This window comes from Pelecanus crispus, chromosome Z, assembly GCF_030463565.1.
Source record: "Pelecanus crispus isolate bPelCri1 chromosome Z, bPelCri1.pri, whole genome shotgun sequence".
NCBI classification, from domain to species: Eukaryota; Metazoa; Chordata; class Aves; order Pelecaniformes; family Pelecanidae; genus Pelecanus; species Pelecanus crispus.
Genome location: NC_134676.1, coordinates 86,030,024 through 86,048,786, shown reverse-complemented (window position 1 = coordinate 86,048,786; position 18,763 = coordinate 86,030,024). Strand labels below are relative to the sequence as shown.

General features: G+C 48.2%; 1 protein-coding gene across 5 annotated transcripts; it reads right to left on the bottom strand.

Moving 5' to 3' along the window:
* On the bottom strand, positions 1-18,405 carry POLR1E (RNA polymerase I subunit E). Of its 5 annotated transcripts, XM_075726389.1 has the most exons (13): positions 18,333-18,405; positions 18,059-18,162; positions 13,043-13,119; positions 10,174-10,259; positions 9,841-9,869; positions 9,361-9,390; positions 8,819-8,963; positions 6,974-7,081; positions 6,391-6,487; positions 5,503-5,636; positions 4,233-4,314; positions 3,021-3,152; positions 1-567 (listed from the first exon to the last, which is right to left on the bottom strand). In XM_075726389.1, the coding sequence occupies exons 1-13, from the start codon at positions 18,403-18,405 to the stop codon at positions 408-410; spliced, it is 1,257 nt and encodes a 418-aa protein (XP_075582504.1). In that variant the 3' UTR covers positions 1-407. The 5 variants fall into 5 exon arrangements, with proteins under 5 accessions (XP_075582504.1, XP_075582508.1, XP_075582507.1 ...); XM_075726393.1 differs by lacking the exons at positions 9,841-9,869; positions 18,059-18,162; positions 18,333-18,405 and adding exons at positions 13,527-13,696; positions 16,671-16,684 and having other exon boundaries at positions 9,361-9,416; XM_075726392.1 differs by lacking the exons at positions 9,841-9,869; positions 18,059-18,162; positions 18,333-18,405 and adding exons at positions 13,527-13,696; positions 14,597-16,239 and having other exon boundaries at positions 9,361-9,416.
* Between the last annotated feature and the right edge of the window lie 358 nt (positions 18,406-18,763).

Sequence of the window (18,763 nt, the reverse complement as noted above, 5' to 3'; positions counted from 1 at the left end):
GGTCTGTCTCTTTCTATGCTTTCTACTCTGCATGTGTGAAAAAAGGGTAAAACAGGCCATGAGCCGACAGGTCACTGCCAGAACCAACCAGACAGCAGTCAGTGGAAGACCTGCAGTTTCAAACCATGTCCTCTTACTCCAGTACAACCTACATCCTTCTTCCCTCATACAGACAGGAAAAAAGAAAGATGTTTTATTATAGCTTTTTCTACATAAATAGAAAAAAGAAGCATTGTAATGAGGTGAACATCTGTTCCAGCCCAGGCTTGAGACAGGGTTTCAGCAGGGTCATGTGCTGATGCTGGACAGCCAAATCCAGCAGACAAAAGTATCCCCATGATGCTCTGTGTGCAGAACGGCAGTAGAGAAAGGAACTGTGTCATCCCTGCTCAGACCTCCCAGACATTTTAGTCCATTTTCCTGCGCTTCCGTTGGTTCCCTGATGCCTTCGGCACAGGCAAGGGGAGAGAGAGAGTACCCAGCTTGTGGTTCTGATCATTCTCAAGTCCCAGCAGCCCCTTTGCCTTGGAGATCTTCAACCGCATGGCCTTTGCAATGTCCATCATCCTGGAAAACACCAGAGAAATACTGTGTCAGTGGTGCGCACAGGTCTTCTGTAGCGTGACACTGCACAAAAGATCAACAGCCTTGTGCCGCAGGGGAGAAGCCAGGAGGCACCAGCGATCAGGATGCATTTTCTGCATCTCAGGGATACCATGGAGACAGAAGCTGGAAGCATTCAAAGACTACAAGGTAAAGCCTTCCTGGGGAGGCTAGAATGCTACTGAGCTGTGCATCACCACCTCAGAGAGCATTATAAACCTATGTCACCTTACTCAATGGCCAGCTGACTTGAGAAAAAATAATGCTGTTCTCCACTTCCCTATGAAGAAGAGAACAGGCGTAATTTGTGTTCAGCTGCTACTGCTGGCAGCCCATGTTTGCTTCCCAGTGCACTCATCTCCTGTGGTGTGGTACAATGAATAGAACCTAGTACAGCAAAGCATCTCCTCTTAGCCACTAAAATTCAGCATCCTTAGCTCTAAGAGGGGCTTGTTTGAGGTGTGCATTCTTGCTCAAGCTCTTCATCCTACACAAGCCAGAACACACCTGGAGGCTTGTCAAACAGAGAGAACAAAGTGCATCTGAAGGGAAGCTAGCAAGAAAATAGATGTGCCAGCCTCACCTGGGGTCCTGAGAACACACAAGCCCCAGAATCCTCTAAGCTGACTATATTATCTTTGATATACAAACAGATTCAGTTGGGAAGTGTTCTTCAGTCAAACCTCCTACTCCAAGCACGGGTCATCCATCAGGTGGCTCATGGCTATGTCTCTCCTCAATTTTTCCAACAGGTCCCAGCCTCCTCAACCCTTTTCTCAACAGCATCCTATGCCCTATGTTCCCAGCTCCAGTACAGCAGTTAAGAACAAAACCTGGGCATCAACTGTGAAAACCAATGTAGCTTCCTTAAAAAGCTTAGTTCCAAAAAGGAGAAAAGGGGGGGGGGGGGGGGGGGAAGGAAAGAAAATGGATCGAAACCAACAGCAAATACTGCTGTTGTGTTAAACCCACTACTACGCATCAAAGAATAAAAAGCGTAACTGGGGACAAAATCAGAAGTCATTGCATGAAGGCTGACTGGGGAGCCTGCAAAACCAAGAGGTCACTAAGGGCTCTGATAACTTCCAGTTATTACCAGACCTTAACATTACATCCCTCAGCCAGAAACCCCAGGATAGTCCACGTTTTTCTCAGTTGCAGTGAAGGGTTTGTGTCCTTCTGCAGTTCCTACCCAGCCACATGACCTCTAAGCAATCCTGTTAAGAAACACCAATGTGACTGAGTTAGGAAGCACATACCTTTGCTGTCACTATTGCCCACAGAACAGGACAGGGTGGGAGAGATACACTAGAGCATGGCTGAACAGTCACTAATGGGGCCACCTGACCCCTTCCCAGACAGCGTTAACAAGCTGCCTGCTGAGCTGATGTCTGCTTGCTGGGAGACTTCCCAGCAAGCACAGTGGACTGGCTGACCGGAACTGTTCAATTCCTGATCTATTCTGCAGGGGCCAGAGACAGCACAGTGCAAACAGCTCTCAAAGCTGGAGGAGCTGGCAGCAGGCTCTGGCTGACACCTGCTGGGAAAAGCAGGTCTTGCAGCTAACAGCAGGTGCACACCACTTACGTATTCTTCTACGGAAAATTAAAATACAGAGAACTGCCTCCAAAAGCTAACACAGCAAGGGTTGTTTGCCCTGAAGCTTCCTCTGCAAGCTGTTTTCTACCCATTCACCTTCACTAACCCTGATCTGGCAAATTCTTATTTCAAATACTATGGCCAGCAGTTCTGCCTACAATCTCTCCCCATGATGCTTCGCTGCAAAGTCAAGTCCATCAGTATTTCAGAAACAATCTCCTCAGTGCCAAGCCCAGAGTGGGTAAATTTCAGGGGCCTGGGATTCCTCCATGTAAACACCAACTACATGCTCATAGTGTGATAGTGAGAAAAAAATCCCTGTTCCTAGCTTTGCTGCTGCAGTCAGGCACAAACCTTCACTTACACCCAGACCGGTACCTAACAAGGACTGAAGATCTGCAGGAAGAAGGCACACAGAGGACAGGAAGGTGAAGAGTGACATGATTTGTCAGGCCAGAAACGGGGCTGGGTGGCAGTGGATAGGTCTTGCCCTGGAATCTGCCCAGGCTGCCCATTTTGGTGCTGCCTACCTCAGTTTCCTTCCCTGCACAATAGCTGAAGAGCCTCTTGAAGCACCTGAGGACCTCGTTGCGATAAGTGACCTTTCAAAGTTTGAGACGTATAACCACCCTCCTTTATGAACATCAGGGCTTCAAAATAAAGCTTCAACACACTCACAAAAGAGTCCAATTACAACAAAAGGGACTCACTGGCAGGTAACCCAGCTCCCAGAGAGACTCCAGAGCTCTTTCCCTAGTGGCTCTTTGTAGGAGGATCACAGCATATCTCAGCAGGTATGAACAAACATGACAACTCACCTGCTTTCTTGGAGCTTCATGTCATTCTGCAGGACGGTGAGGTCTATTTGGAAGTTGTTAATGTGCAGAGCCAATGCAATGACGTATGCTGTGATTTTAGCCTTCATTGATGCAGAGATCAAATTCTGCACACTGCATGGCAAGAACACACAAGATGTGGAGTGTCAGTGAACCCAAAACACAACCCCCATGAGATGCAGACAGAACTGGAGCCCCAGTTAGACATGACTAACTTTTCTGAGACGCCAAAAAAGAGCTCAAAGCAACAGAGACCTCTGATCACAGGAGCCTACCAGGCTTCTTTGTCCTCCTCACATGCAGTGAGACAGCACTCAGCACTACACAAGTGGCTCTGACACTGCTGCAAAAGAGGACCTTGCAGTAGCTTCCCAGCCTCTGCTCCAGTCATGGGGTGGTGGCTTCTCCTCACTGACCTCCACAGCAGGACCAGACCCTACCTTACTATACCAAACTTTGTCACTGCTGGTGGGCCAAGCCTGGGCAAAGCTTAGGCAGAACTCTTTGGCCTATACACATATAGGTGCAATGGTGTGGGTGTCAGCCCGGCACAAGTTAACCAGTGCAGATCTTTATGCATTTTTGTCTGTGTAGGTTTTAATGGAGAATCCAAATAAGTCAAGTCAGGTCTAGGTTCTTGTAAAAGCGCCCCTGTTACGCTAATTAAACTATGTGAGTGTAAAAAAAAATCACCATTATTTAGCCACTGCACTGTGGCTAAACAGTGCTAAACAGACAACCTCTGTCCTGATCTGGGATGGTGGAAGAGCTGACACATCCATCTGTCAGCTGCCTTGGTTCACAGTGAAAATGTATGTGCGGACAGCTGCCCGTTAGCTGCACAGTCGAGAGTCAGCTGCAAAGCAAGCACCCATTCTGCTGTCCTGCATCCAGAAATGGTCAGGCAGATGGCTGGGCATCCCACTTGGTGGCACTAGCTAACTCCACAGGTGCAGGCTTGCTTTTGCACACATGACCCTGCTTCTCCCAGCCACATTTTAGACCCGTACTGTCTAAAATGGACTATCACCAGCCACAACTCAATGTTCTACAGAGCCAGGGGTGTGAAGCAAGAGAAGCTACTGCCATCTTCCATTTTGGTAGGAGGTTTCCTGATAACGTGTCCATGGCCCTTCAAGCTGAACTCTGCCATATCTCTGCGTCAAGAACATCAAAGCAAACACAGTTCCTTACCTGCCATTGTTGTAGGTCAGTGAAGTGAAATTCTTCATGAGTTTCCTGCTAATAATGTGTGGGCATTCAGGACCCAATGGATCTAGGACAGAAAGGCGTTTTGCAGTGAAATGAGAAACACATACTCTTCCTTGTACTGACCATCTCCAGCTATCATAATAGTACATTTACTACCATGATATTTATCACCTCTTCCCAGGAACAGACAACCTAAAAGGAACCTGGACAATTGATTTCTACGTCTCATCATTTTTCAGGTCAGAAAGAGGCTCCTAACACCTTTTATTTTCTTTACAAATGGGATCTTCCACTTCAATACTACACAATCTGAAATGTGTGCATGTATGCCTACACATATATTTCTTTTCCTGCCTTTTAATAGATGGTCCTGTCACAAAATATTATTAAAACTGAAACCACACTAACAAATTCCTATTAGCACCAAGACTAGTCATTTCCACATCTTCCTTGACTAAGTCCTACAGGGTGACTCCTGTGTCTCCAGCAATGCAGGAAGATATTTACACACAGGCTTGCCACTTCCTCCTCCATCACACCCCTGCCATTGAAAATGCTAACAATGACATTTTCAGCACTGACAAGGAGACTTGGATACACAAGTTCCATAGAAGATGGCAAGTCTTGAAAATCTCAACCAAAATATTTTATGCAGTGCTTTTGAGAACAGCAGTTCCTGCTATTTTGAAAGAAAGATCCTGAAGAGAACAGAGGTATGATCACTGTGATCCACACATTGAGCTAATAAGCAAAGGATGATGAAAACATTCTCAAAAGCACAAAAGGAGATACAAAGGATGTATTGTGTACTGTATAGCTCTTGCACCTGGAATATGGAGGCTGGATGAGGGAGAGAGCTGATAGTTTCCAGCCTCTTGGCTTAGGACTAAAGTGTGAAAATATAAAACAAGTTTTAAGTACAGAACTGTTGATAAACTACAAAGAATCTCAAAATTTCCAATGTAAGCTACCCTGTCTCCTACCAAGAGGATCCCATGGTGCCATCCTGATGCATGGCAGCTACAAAGGGACTGAAAAGGATTAACATACATCTCCCAGCAGACACAGATGTAACAGCCCTCAACAACACGGAGATCCTCAACCTCAGCATGAAAGAGGCTGAAAGCAACTGCTGCAGCTAGCTGTTTGATCACAGCTTGTTCTGCGCAGCTTTAATGTTTTCTACTGCAGTTAATTACAAATCAAGTCTCAACAGGTAGCTTAGAAGTGGAAGAGCTGAAAACTCTCTTACGCTTCTTCTTGATGACTTTCAGGTAGCTGAACTTAATAAGGGTGTCTAGGAACCAGAGGCATCGGGCTTTGTGATCTCTGCTCTTCTCAGCAGGAGGCAGGAACTTCAGCTCCTCTAAAACAAAGGAGCAATGGCTGAAGGAGAAAGAGGGGGAAGATGAGGCTCAATCAACCAGGAACCAGTTTACATCATCAGGAGGACAGGACACACCTGTAACTTCAATGCTCAGCTGTTTGAATATTCCCTGGACACCTATAAAGGATAGCCCAGGAGGCTGCTTTGTGAGTGCACCATGTTCAGCCAGCCCCTTTCAGTGTGCAGCTACTAAGAAAGTCCCTGCACTCCAGAAACTGCAGGCTCTCTACATAGCACACAGACACACTTCTACTCCAGCAATGGCAGACAGGAAGCACAGGTGTGGTTTGTGCTTTTCGTGCTCACTTCAGCCCCTCAGCACATGGGCTTAACAGCTCTAAGTGCATGTCTGTGTCAGCTTGCCAAGCCACAGCAACTACCACAGCAAGTCAGTACTTGGCTGGGACAGTGCCCAGCCACAGGCACACCATGCTGAGCACAGCTCTGCAGTCCCCCTTCTAGGCACCTGCCTTCAGACCCCACTCTGGATTTCTCCACTCTCTTCCTCTGCAATCAGTTCCCCAAAGAGCAGCCATGCTGCTGTGCACACAACTTCCTCACATGTAAAACTATACCCCACATTCCCCAAGGTAGGTTGCTCAGCTGTGTTTGGATCAAATGTCCTCCCTCTGCACTGAAAAGATCAGCCTGGGTATTGTGGAGCTGGCAACACTAGCCATCCTGCCCCACAGAAAAACTACAGTTTCACAGGGCCCACCTCGACTGTAACAAGGCTGTTTGCAGCAGCATTACCTTTTCTCTTCTGTTTTCTTGGTGATTTCTTCTGGAGTGATGTTAACAAAGACTTCTGCTGGAACCCGCAATGCTTCATACTCTGCTGGGGACAGGACTGGAAAGATTTTAAAGAAAAAGAACACGCATGCCTTCGCTCTCCCTTCTGGTCTAAACAGCCTGCAGCGAGGTAAGCTCTATCCATTCTTGCTTTAGGAGGTGTGGGGCAGGGAAGGAGGGAAGGAAATTATAAATAGGCAGGATGTAATGACAAGACTAGGAAGCTGGCCAATAACAAAGGTCTCTAAAGGACTGTGGCTTGACCACAAGTGACTTCTCCTGCATAGCTGACCTCATTACTATTCCCAGACAAACTGCTGCCAAGGAGGAGGCACAGCATCCTGCTCTCTGTAGGAAATAGGCAGGATATGGGAGTTGCAGGCCCAAAAACCTCAACACAGCATGTCCCTGCTCCCAGTTTTTGGCTTGTGAGGAGAGAAGGCTTGGCTCATTGACACGCCTGTCAGCACTCACTCCCACGTGCCAGACCACTGAAATCGAGGCTTACAGGTGTGGGAAACCACTCTGCCACAGAAAAAGATACTGTCCTCAAACTTGTAAACATTTTCTGGTTTGTCAGCATCTTCATTACACGGTGGGAGGAAGATGGAGATGTTCTGTACATCATCCTGGGCCACATCCTGGATCAAAGCTTTGGAGGGAAGCAGGAAAGAAGAGAGTATTTGGACCATGCAAACAAAAACACAGAAAACATGACCGCAACCCAGACCCTTCCTTTAAACACAAGTCTACTCAATGGTGGTTCTTGGGTTAACACCAGTTTAGTCACAGCTGGATTTTTAAAGGTTTAATATACCAGTTCAGTTTATCTCACTTGGGACAGTAGTAAGGAAAAGGCTACAGCTCTTCCCTATTTTGTTTCATTACTGCCACATGTAGGTGCTGACTCTACAGAAAGCATTCCAGTAGGCACAGAAAGGCCGAGAGCTTCTGATATGCCTGCTATGTATTGAGCATGCGGGGTTTTACACTGGTGTCATCACTTCTACCAAGAACTTTCTGCTCTTTAGAATTTAGAAAAGCCACTCCAGGCTAGAGAAGAATCTAGGAAAGAAGTGCACCAAGACAAACTGGTTGCTGCTGCTGCATCTCTTGTGCAGAATATGGTTTTGGCACCCTGGATTCCACTGGACGTCCATTTGGCACAAAGCAGCTCTGAGAGCATAGTCAATATCCAACCTGGAACACAAAGGATGATTGCTGACTGGTTCCATACTCAACAAACGTGTCGTCTCCCATTCATAGCCAATGAAACTCAGAATCCCAGAAGTGCTGGTGGAAAGGAGCTCTGGAGGTCTCCTGTCCAACCTCCTGCTCCGAGCAGGACTGTCTACAGCACTAGATCACGGCAGCCCTGGCTTTGTCCTGCCAAAGTTTGAAAACCCCCAAGGATGGTGACTCCACACCTCTCTGTGACGTGTTCCAGGGCGGCAATACCCTCCAAGGCAAGAAGGTTCCCCCAGTATCCCATGTGGACCTCCCAAGGTCCAGGGACCACTGCAACTTGTGCTGTTGACCTTTGTTGGCACTGCTGAGGTGGCTTTGGCTCTAACTGCCCTTCAGGTAGCTGTGGGCTGCTGTTAGATCCTCTTTGACAGACTAACCAAGCCCAGCTCCCTCTGCCTCTCCTTGTCAGTTGTGTGCTCCAGGCCCCTGCCTATTCTTGTTGCCCTGCCATGACTCCTCTGTCATTTCTCCACCTTCTTGATCAGGGCAGGGGCACAGCGGGGTGGCACAGGCTGCACAACATAATACAGATGCAGCCTCACCAGCACTCAGTAGCGACGTTATCAACTTTCCTTGAAATATCACCTCAGTGTGATGCTTTGGAGCGTGAACTTTCCCTGCAGTAGTGACAGTAACTAAGGCCACGGCAGACTCCTCTTTGCTGCAGGCTCCTCCATAGCAGAAGCCTAAGTCAGCCTGGCTCACAACAGCACTGGGGACGGCACTTGATGGGGCTGTGACCTGGTTTAGGGTATGGGCCAAGGTACAGTTCACCTTAATGAACATTCAGCATCTCAGTTCAGACCAGGTGAATGTACTGCCTTTGTCCCAGTAAACTGATATCCATGGACTCCCAGAAGAGCTCCCAACAATGGGCAGGGATGGACACTGATGCCACAGGGACCTTCCCTCATTCAGGCAACACCCACACTAAGTCTAGCAGAATCAGAAGGAAGCAGTTCCTTTTCCATCAGAAAGATCTGCGAGTTCCTCCACATGTGCCCTTCTCAGCTGTTAGACCAGCTGCTTCCTTGGTCACTCGAAGAAAACCCCTTTCTTCTTCCTACCATACTTGGCAAGCAACAGACAGAAAAAAAACATTTCTGGTTACCTTCATTAAACCCTGAGACAACATTCTTACCTGTTACTCCCTTTGCACCTATAATGTTTGCTGCTGCTTTTGTCACAGCAGTATTCAGAATATCATTGCCCACAGCATTCATTCGCCGAGAGTTCAGAGCTCGCTTCTGCTTACTGGTACCAAAAGCCTCAATGCACAAATCCATCTGTGCAAGAGAGAAGCAAATTAAAACACCTGTTGAACTGAAGACACTTTGCATTTAAGAGGAAAACTCAGCTAACCACCACTTGTTCCACATTCACAATTCTCTAAGAAAACTTCAAACATTTCACTGGGCACAACCCAACCATACAACAAGCACTGATCTGCAAGGGGGCAGGCAATAACTGGGCTTGTAATGAAGTCTGAAATAATTATGAAAATACTGCCAAGTTAGGCACTAATAATGCACTGTCTCATAGACCTCCAAGGCACAGAGAGATTGTTGAACCTGCATAGGTTTACCCTGCAGGAAACCAAACATCACAGGTCTCAGACAAGTATCATCTGCCACTGTTAGCTGGATAATCACAGTAGAACATGATATGGGGTTTCAACTTTACCTTCTCCCTGTAGGATTTACTCTGATAATCCTTCGTGTCATCAGGCATTAAGTTATCTATAAAAGAACAAAAGTTAGTATGCTTGGCTTGCAGCAGCCAGGACAGCATACATATTCGGTATCCCTTTAGCTCTAATCCATTACTGAAAGACTTGGCACAACACTTCAAGATATCCTCCATATGACATGTCAATTAAAGAAAGAACACACTGAATATAAGAGTACGTACCTAGAACAAAAAAGGAAAAGCAGGCCAATTTTTGCTATAAAGCCTATGACTGTAACACAAAGATTGCAGCAATACTCAGGTCCTGCTGCACAGGTTAATAATAAGCTCCCAAAAGACCATACTCTTTGGGCTATGCTCCTACGTTCAGTAACAAGAAGCGTTTCTGCTGAAGAAAAAGCAGTTTTGCTTTTCAGTGATCCAGTCCCTTGACCTGACAATTTCCAGGCTTCCCTCAGCAGAGCATACCCAGACAAGGCTGCAGTTATTCTGGACAGTGACAACTTTGTTACTCCAGCACTTCCACCCTCCCACCCATAACGCTCTCTGCTTAACCTTCACCCTAAATTTCACCTTGTTTCCTTCTCTCTGTTTTTCACATCGTGCAGTGACTTAGAAGGAGGATCTAATGCTTTAGATCCTCTTTCCTCCACATGGAGAGAATAAGGCAGAAACAAGGAAGAAAGAACAGCCAGTGAGACAAGAGAGAGCACTGCTGTCAGCGACCAAGCAGTCAACAGATGAATGCATATACAGGTCTAGCATACTGTGACTCTGGTGCTGGGGTTAAACACAGTATCTTCCTACCTGACAGCAAGGGCTGCATGTTGAATATTTCAGCATTATAGACTTCCATTTGCCCAGAGTCCTTGTCTAACACACCAACAAAATACCTGGGAAGAACAGGGGCATGCGATTAGCGAGAGACAGTCCACTGGAAGTGAAGTTTTAAAGTAAAAGGTGCAGAGTCATGTGTATTCCCCATTCCTTGCCAATTCTTTTGCCTTGCAAATACAAGTTTTCCAAGCACATTCAGAATGTTACAATAAAACAAGTTACCTCCAAGGCAAGCACTATATATATAGTCTTGTTGCTTTATATAAAATATAGACTTGTTGCTCTAAGTAAATATAGAAGTCTTAAGACAACTAAATTAGCTCCAAAATGCACAGACAAAGTCTACGTGCCAGAGTGCTAGCTGCTACTCTCTTTTGTCTTTTCTGATGTGTCAGGACTCATTGGTTTCTCAGTGCTTCTATGCAGTTTCCTGTGTTTTTAAAACTTGGGGTCCCTGTGGCCCATTCTCTGCTTAGTACTAGTCACTTTAAGTCCTCAGACCTTCTCAGAAATGTGAATTTATTGTCTCTAAAATAGAATAATTTCTCTTACATAAATTCCTTTTCATCCTACATTTCAGAGGGGCAAGCCCAAAACGATTTGTGCTGCTCCTCACCGTGTCTCATGACCCACCGGGAACAGGCTGTATGTCACCCTTGGCTGAAGCTGATCAGGGTTTCAGCTGCACCAGTTTCTTATGCAGCCAGAACAGTTCATGCCACATGATCCCTTCTGACTAGTGCCTGAACTTGCTCTGCTTGGTAACACATCTTCCTAAAACTCAGGACACACCTTCTGAAGACAAAACCCGCTTGCACGACAGGCTGCTTATTGCAGTGGGAGCAACACTCTCTATGCAACTGCTCTCAGAGGAGCTGCCCGAGTACAGTGGGAATCACAGCACCCCACTGGCCAGAAAGGATCTCTGGACAGTTCCTGCTGTCCCAGGAAGCCCAGAGGTTTGGCAGACTCATTGACTTTCCACTCAGAATAAACTGGGCTGTTTGCTCAGAGGTGGTTTCTGCTCCCTGTTAATACCCACATTAGCAGTTGTGAGTGCACAGTTTTAGGCCGATAGCTGCGAAGAGCTTTGGGAATGGATCCACTGGAGGAAATCCTCATGCATGCAGCTGAAGCAGATGTGGGAGGAACGGGACAGAAGGATGGGGTGGGAAAACTTTAAAGAAAAGCAAGACATGACTTAATTGATTCTTGCTTGCATCTCTGGAGATCCTGAGGCATGTGCACACCTAATGCAAAGCTAATACGTGAAGCTGAATGCGTATCAGCAGTTAGCTTGCCTTGTTAGTTTCCATAGCTCAGGATCTCCAGAGGTGCAGGCAAGAACCACTCACTCCACTAAAACCATCTCTTAATCAGCAGTGTGAAGTGTTCAGAGATAAGAGTGCTAAATCTGCCTAGAAATAATACTGCATTGATACCTGTATTATACATATTCATTAAACTAAATTTGTCTCTCCAAACTCAAGAAGAAAAAGCCCCTTGGTGCCGTTTTTCAGCTACAGCATCTTAAACTGAAGACCTACATCTGTAGGTCCAGCTCTCCTGGTTCCACTTCTCAGAAAGAGGAACAAAGATTAGTATTAGCATGTTTTGACATACTATTTGCAGAGGTGAAACCAGTTTCTTTTACAGAACTATGGAACACAACAGAATAGTGTATTTCAGTTGGAAGGGACCTACAGTGATCGTCTAGTCCAACTGTCTGAACAATTCAGGTCTGACCAAAAGTTGAAGCAAATTATTGAGGGCATTGTCCAAATACCTCTGAAACACTGACAGGCATGGGGCATCAACCACCTCTCTAGGAAGCCTGTTCCAGTGTTTGACCACCCTCTCTGTAAAGAAATGCTTCCTAATGATAAGTCTTATTCAGAACATAGGACCATCAGGGCACTAACATCCGAAAGCACCTCCTCTTCCTAATAGTTTTACACAACTCAAGTTTGCTATTCACTTCCTCACCCCACCTGTATTTTAACTAGTCAGACATGATCACGTCAGGGCAGTTGAACTAGAGAAGAGATGAGCTATGTAAGCAAACTGCACGCAACAACTGGATTGGATCTACAGAGCAGAGCACTTGGTACCAAGAGCTTGACATGCACTCTGTGGAGGCTAGTAGGAGCAGTAACAGGCATCAAAGGAGAAAAGATACTCCTCTGGGTATAACAAGGCAAGATTATTTCACATTGGCTCTCCACCCATTTGGTGGTTCTCCTATTAGAGAACAAGAAAGCTCTCACATACAGAATACTTCTTAGGAGGCCAAGTGGGATCTGCCCCAATGCGACAAAGGTCACATTCTTAAACCAGGACATGTAAAGGCTGGTGGTTTCACCAACACTTCCTTTTATAGCACGTGGCACAGACAGTTTATTAGTTCATATAGCAGCATCACGCTGTGGCCCTGAAGTTAAATGGTGATTAATGACCCAAGGATTTCCTGGGCAGCAGATGATGATCTTGGTGATTTCTTAATCTTAATTTCTCAGTTTCTTAATAACAAAGCTGTTATTCCTAGGTTTCGGCTACATCAAATCACCTCCTCAACCTTTCCTTCACAAGACCTTTTCAGATACACTCTATTTGTATGTAACATCACAACTTCCAAAGGGACGTAATGTGCACAAACAATGCAGCTGCCAGGTGCTGGAGTCTCCTGTCAAAATCCTCTTGATTCAAATCATGGCCTCAGTGGGACCTTCTGAGCCAGCTTTAAGAAAGGCTACCAAGAACTTTGTATCTCTATATGTACAGAGCAATTCCTCTACTTCCACCTCCACGTTCCTGCTCCCATTTTGCCAGCAACCCATACCTGCATAGGGAGTTACACTTCATAACACCACTGCCGAAATTATTCCCAACATATGAAAGCCTTTCAGTTTCTGAGACCTGAAAAACAAAGAAAAATTAATTGAATACAGGGCTGTGAAAAACCTTCTCTGCATCCACTTTATTTTCCCTGGTGCCACAAAGCTCTATATTCCCGGGCATCCGACACTAGTCATGCGTAGGCAAACTTCACTTTGCCCATTTTGGGTACATTTTGCATCAGCTCAAAATCCTTAAAAGACAGACAACATTTCTTGAAGCTGAAACTACCCATGATATATAATTCTACCTCAGCTTTCACTGGGCCAGAGAATGAGGAACCATTGCAAAGAAATCATGGCAATCACAATTTAGAGTTTATCAGTGTAGCAAACTTGGGTGTCACTGCAGTTAAAATGCCTCGCTGTGTTGATGACCGTACTTTAATCCAGAAGCAACAGTCTGTGAAAGAAACTGGGTTTACTCACAAAGTCATTAGTGAAGACAGATCAGGCCTCTCTACCAGTCAATCTAAGACACTATTTCTAATGCTTTAGGGTCCTTAACACAGTTGCTCAAAGCGTCTCTAAGCTTCCAGCCAGGACAATCCTTGCAGAGTTCAGCCTGGGCCAAAGGCACACATCAAGCAGAGCCACCGCTACAAGTGAGAGGAACTCAGTTTAAAATGTAATTTTCAATGATCCATTTAAAGCTGTAGTACTGCCAAGGGAAAGAGCTAGCACTACTGAGAATGGCTCAACCACCTAAATGTATTTCAAAATGTTTGTGTCTCTACTATACTGTAGTATATTTCTCCTGACGATTTTGGCTGAAAAGTCATTTATTCCTCAAGCGAATCATGCATGTAAGCAGCTGTAAAACTTAACAATAGCAGCAGAAAGCACCTTCTGACTTTAGGCTTGGTTCTCTCTTCACTGAAAGAAACAGAAATCTCCTTATAATGTAATTTAACAACAACAACAACAAACACTTTGGTAAATCATAGAACCATAGAATGGTTTGGGTTAGAAGGGACCTTAAAGATCATCTGGTTCCAACCCCCCTGCCATGGGCAGGGACACCTTCCACTAGACCAGGTTGCCTGAAGCCCCATCTAATTGGGCCTTCAACGCTTCCAGGGATGGGGCATCCACAACTTCTCTGGGCAACCCGTTCCAGTGCCTCACCACCCTCACAGGGAAGAATTTCTTCCTTGTATCTAATCTAAATCTACCTTCTTTCAGTTTAAAGCCTTATCCCTTTCCCTACCACCACATGCCCTTGCAAAAAGTCCCTCTTCAGCTTTCTTGTAGGCTCCCTTCAGGTACTGGAAGGCTGCTGTAAGGTCTCCCTGGAGCCTTCTCTTCTCCAGGCTGAACAACCCCAACTCTCTCAGCCTGTCCTCACAGGAGAGGGGCTCCAGCCCTTGGATCATCTTTGTGGCCCTCCTTTGGACCCGCTCCAACAGGTCCAAGCCCTTCTTATGCTGGGGGCCCCAGAGCTGAATGCAGTACTCCAGATGGGGTATCACAAGAGCAGAGTAGAGGGGCAGAATCACCTCCCCTCAACCTGCTGGCCACGCTTCTTTTGATGCAGCCCAGGATACGGTTGGCTTTATGGGTTGCAAGCACACATTGCTGGGTCATGTGGAGCTTCCCATCAACCAAGACCCCCCAAGTCCTTCTCCTCAGGGCTGCTCTCAATCCATTCTCCACCCAGCTTGTAACTGTGCTTGGGATTGCCCCAACCTACATGCAGGACCTTGCACTTGGCCTTGATGAACTTCATGAGGTTTGCACAGGCTCACCTCTTCAGCCTGTCAAGGTCCCTCTGGATGGCATCCCTTCCCTCCAGTGTGTCAACCTCACCACACATCCTGGTGTCATCAGCAAACTTGTTGAGGGTGCACTCAATCCCACTGTCCGTGTCGCCAACAAAGATGTTAAACAGCGCCGGTCCCAATACTGACCCCTGAGGAATGCTACTTGTCACTGGTCTCCACTTGAACATCAAGCCATTGACCGCAACTCTTTGAGTGCAAACATCCAGCCAATTCCTTACCCACCGAGTGGTCCATCCATCAAATCTGTGTCTCCCCAATTTAGAGACAAGGATGTTGTGCAGGACAGCATCAAATGCTTTGTACAAGTCCAAGCAGATGACGTCAGTTGCTCTTCCCTTATCCACCAACACTGTAACCCTGTCATAAAAGGCCACCAAATTTGTCAGGCACGATTTGCCCTTAAGTGAAGCCATGTTGGCTGTCACCGATCACCTCCTTATTTTCCCATCTGCCTTAGCATAGTTTCCAGGAGGATCTGCTCCATGATCTTGCCAGGCACGGAGGTGAGACTCACTAGCCTGTAGTTCCCCTGGTCTTCCTTTTTTCCCTTTTTAAAAACAGGGGTTATGTTTCCCCTTTTCCAGTCAGTGGGAACTTCACCAGACTGACACGCCTTCTCAAACATGATGGATAGTGGCTTAGCAACTTCACCCACCAGTTCCCTCAGGACCCACAGATGCATCTCATCAGGTCCCATGGACTTGTGCACCTTCAGGTTCCTTAGATGGTTTCAAAACTGATCTTCTCCTACAGTGGGCAGTTCTTCATTCTCCCACTCCCTGCCTTTGCCTTCTGCAACTTGTGCGGTGTGGCTTGAGCGCTTGCTGTGAAGACTGAGGTAAAAAAGTTACCGAGTACCTCAGCCTTCTCCATATCCCAGGTAACAAGGTCTCCCATTTCCTTCTGGAGAGGGGCCACATTTTCCCTAGTCTTCCTTTTATCACCGACACACCTATGGAAGCTTTTCTTGTTGTCCTTGACATCTCCAGACAGATTTAATTCTATCAGGGCTTTAGCTTTCCTAACCCAATCCCTGGCTGCTCAGACAATTTCTCTGTATTGCTCCCAGGCTACCTGTCCTTGCTTCCACCCTCTGTAGGCCTCCTTTTTGTGTTTGAGTTTGTCCAGGAGCTCCTTGTTCATCCATGCAGGCCTCCTGGTGTTTTTGCTTGAATTCCTCTTAGCATTGCTCCTGAGCTTGGAGGAGGTGATCCTTGAATATTAAACAGCTTTCTTGGACCCCTCTTCCCTACAGGGTTTTATCCCATGGTACTCTACCAAACAGATCCCTGAAGAGACCAAAGTCTACTCTCCTGAAGTCCAAGGTAGTGAGCTTGCTGTGTGCCCTCCTTGGTGCCCTAAGGATCTTGAAGTTCATCATTTCATGGTCACTGCAGCCAAGGCTGTCCTTGAGTTTTGCATTCCCCACCAGCCCCTCCCTGTTGGTGAGAACAAGATCCAGCATAGCACCTCTCCTCGTTGGCTCCTCTATCACTTAGAGAAAGAAGTTATCATCAACGCATTCCCAGAACCTCCTGGATTGCTTATGCCCTGCTGTGCTGTCCCTCCAACAGATACTGGGGTGGTTGAAGCCCCCCATGAGGACCAGGGCTTGTGAACATGAGGCTGCTCCTACCTGTCTATCTCTATAGCGGCCTCATCCACTCACTCTTCCTGGTGGCCTGCAGCAGACCCCCACTGCAATGTCACCTGTCCCTGCCCTCCCTTTAATCCTGACCCATAAGCTCTCCCCCAGGCAGAGCTCCATGCACTCCAGCTGGTCACTGACACAGAGGTTGACACCCCCTCCTCATCTCCCCTGCCTGTCCTTCCTCAAGGGCCTGTATCCTTCCATTCCAACACTCCAGTCATGGGAGCCAACCCATCACATCTCCGTGATGCCAGCAAGATCATAGTCCTCCAGGCATGCGTAAAGAATTCACTGTGTTCGCTGTGTAAACACAACAGAACAGAATTTGTGATCAAATGGACCTGACCAGTTGTTAAGTAACAGTTCTTAATTTTCAAATATTATTTGTCTTTAGGTTATTAAAATAAATCACGAGCACACACAACTTCAGTATATTAACCTTTGTCTGAGAATACACAACCATGTATCAATCAAAATTTTTCAAATAAGCTTGTATTCAGTTCTGGTGGAAAGGTTACTCTCACATATCACTCCCAATATCATTAATCCAACTGTCCCCCACTGCACTATTCAGGTTCTGTTCTGTCCCAAAAGTCAACCTGCAATGCCAAGCCTGAGATGGCACAGTCTGATCCTGTGCTCTCCACAGAAACCACCGTGACCTGAGACTTGGCAGGGCTGCAGGACCCACACCTGCTTCTCTGGGGTCCAAGGACACCTTGTTGGTCTCCACAGAAGCATGGGCAGCCTCAGCAGGGAGCCTGGCATACCAGCACAGAGTGCTTTACAGGGTAAGGGAACGGCTCTCCCTCTGCCCACCCCTGTGCAGGGCTTCCCTGAGCATTAAGCGCTTCCCTATTCTGCCACCCACAATCACACCCACCTCCACTGTGCTGGCAGGCCACATAAGAACCAGAACTTCCTCTGAAATCCCAGAGATTTTGTGAAATTTGGAAAATTGTTCTCTCTCTCACACAGGCTGGCCGAATATTTTTTTAAATTTGCTACAAAGGAAAGCTCCATGCAGAATTTCCGAGTCTTGCTCACTACACGGTAACAAGAGCAGCTGGTGCAGGACAGCAGGCAAGAGCTTGGAGAGGAACGGCGGTCTCCCTGAAATGGGACCACAGGGACCGTGTGCCTGACTGAGGTTTTCAGTTCCTACTTGCAGGAGCTGCCATGACCACAGCCATAACGGGAATAAAGGATGAAAACGCGTCACTACGGCCCGAGGTGGGAATTACCCGCGCGCCCTCGGCACGGGTCCGGGTGCAGCTCTCACCCTGATCTCTAACAGAGGCCGCACCGCTGCAGCCTCCCAATGCGCCGCTCCCTGCGGCTGCCCAGGCTATGGCGGAGCATTCCTCTTTTCACGGCGAGCCACAGGCGGGTGGACAGTGTTAGCGCTGCACCCGCCGCCAGGGCCCGTTTCGGAGCAGGCGCAGCTCCGGGCTCCCGCGGCCGCCCGCCCCGCATCCGCCGACGCTGCGAACACGAGGACTCGCGCTCCCCGGGCGGGCCCTTACCAGGATCCTCCGGTGCTTCTTCCGGGGATGGGCCGTGTCCCTATTTCGGTAGACAGTGAACCGCATGGAGTCGGACCGCTGCAGCCTGCCATTGGCGAACTGCACTGCAAGGCGGTGGGGAGAGGCCGTGAGCCCGGGCGGCGTGCCCTGCCCCGCGCCCCCCGGCCCCACCGGAGAAGGCCGCCCGCTGCGCGCCCGCCCACGGCCCCCGGCCTCCGCCCGCCCTGCGGCGCCCTCGGGCTCGGCCCGGCGCCCGCCCCGTCCCCCGCCTCACCCAGCACCGCCGGCTGCTCTGCCTCGGGATTCCCGCGGTAGCGCCAGGTGGCGGCGGAGGCGGCGGCGGCCATGGCGCGGGGCAGCGAGGGGCGGCGGCGGTGCGAAGCTCCTCCCGGGGCGGGGCGGGCAGCCCCACCCCCTCTGCCCGCCTCCCCGAGGGGCTGTACGCGAGGCCCCGGCGCCCGGGGGCGGCAGCGGCGGCGCCCACGGCGGGAAGGGGCTCACTGCCGCCACCAGGCCCGCTTCTCCTCTGCCTGCCGCGGCGCACCCGGGAGTGCGGGACGGTCCAGCCGGAGGAGGGCGCCCCTCCGCGCCCTCTGGGAAGCGGAATCCGTCCAATCACAGCTGTGCTTATTGCCGAATCCTGGGCGGGGAGGGAGGGGCCGCCGTGGCTTATCAGTAAAGAAATCGCTGATTGGTTAGCGGCCG

What these genes read in the sequence shown, in the direction of transcription:
- POLR1E (XM_075726389.1), bottom strand. Translation starts at nt 18,405, where the DNA reads ATGGCCGCCGCCGCCTCCGCCGCCACCTGGCGCTACCGCGGGAATCCC. An exon ending in TGTTTACAAGTTTGAGGACA is followed by an intron (nt 6,488 to 6,973) that starts GTATCTTTTTCT and finishes AAATCTTTCCAG; the next exon opens with TCCTGTCCCCAGCAGAGTAT. An exon ending in GAAAGTCATCAAGAAGAAGC is followed by an intron (nt 4,315 to 5,502) that starts GTAAGAGAGTTT and finishes TTTCTGTCCTAG; the next exon opens with ATCCATTGGGTCCTGAATGC.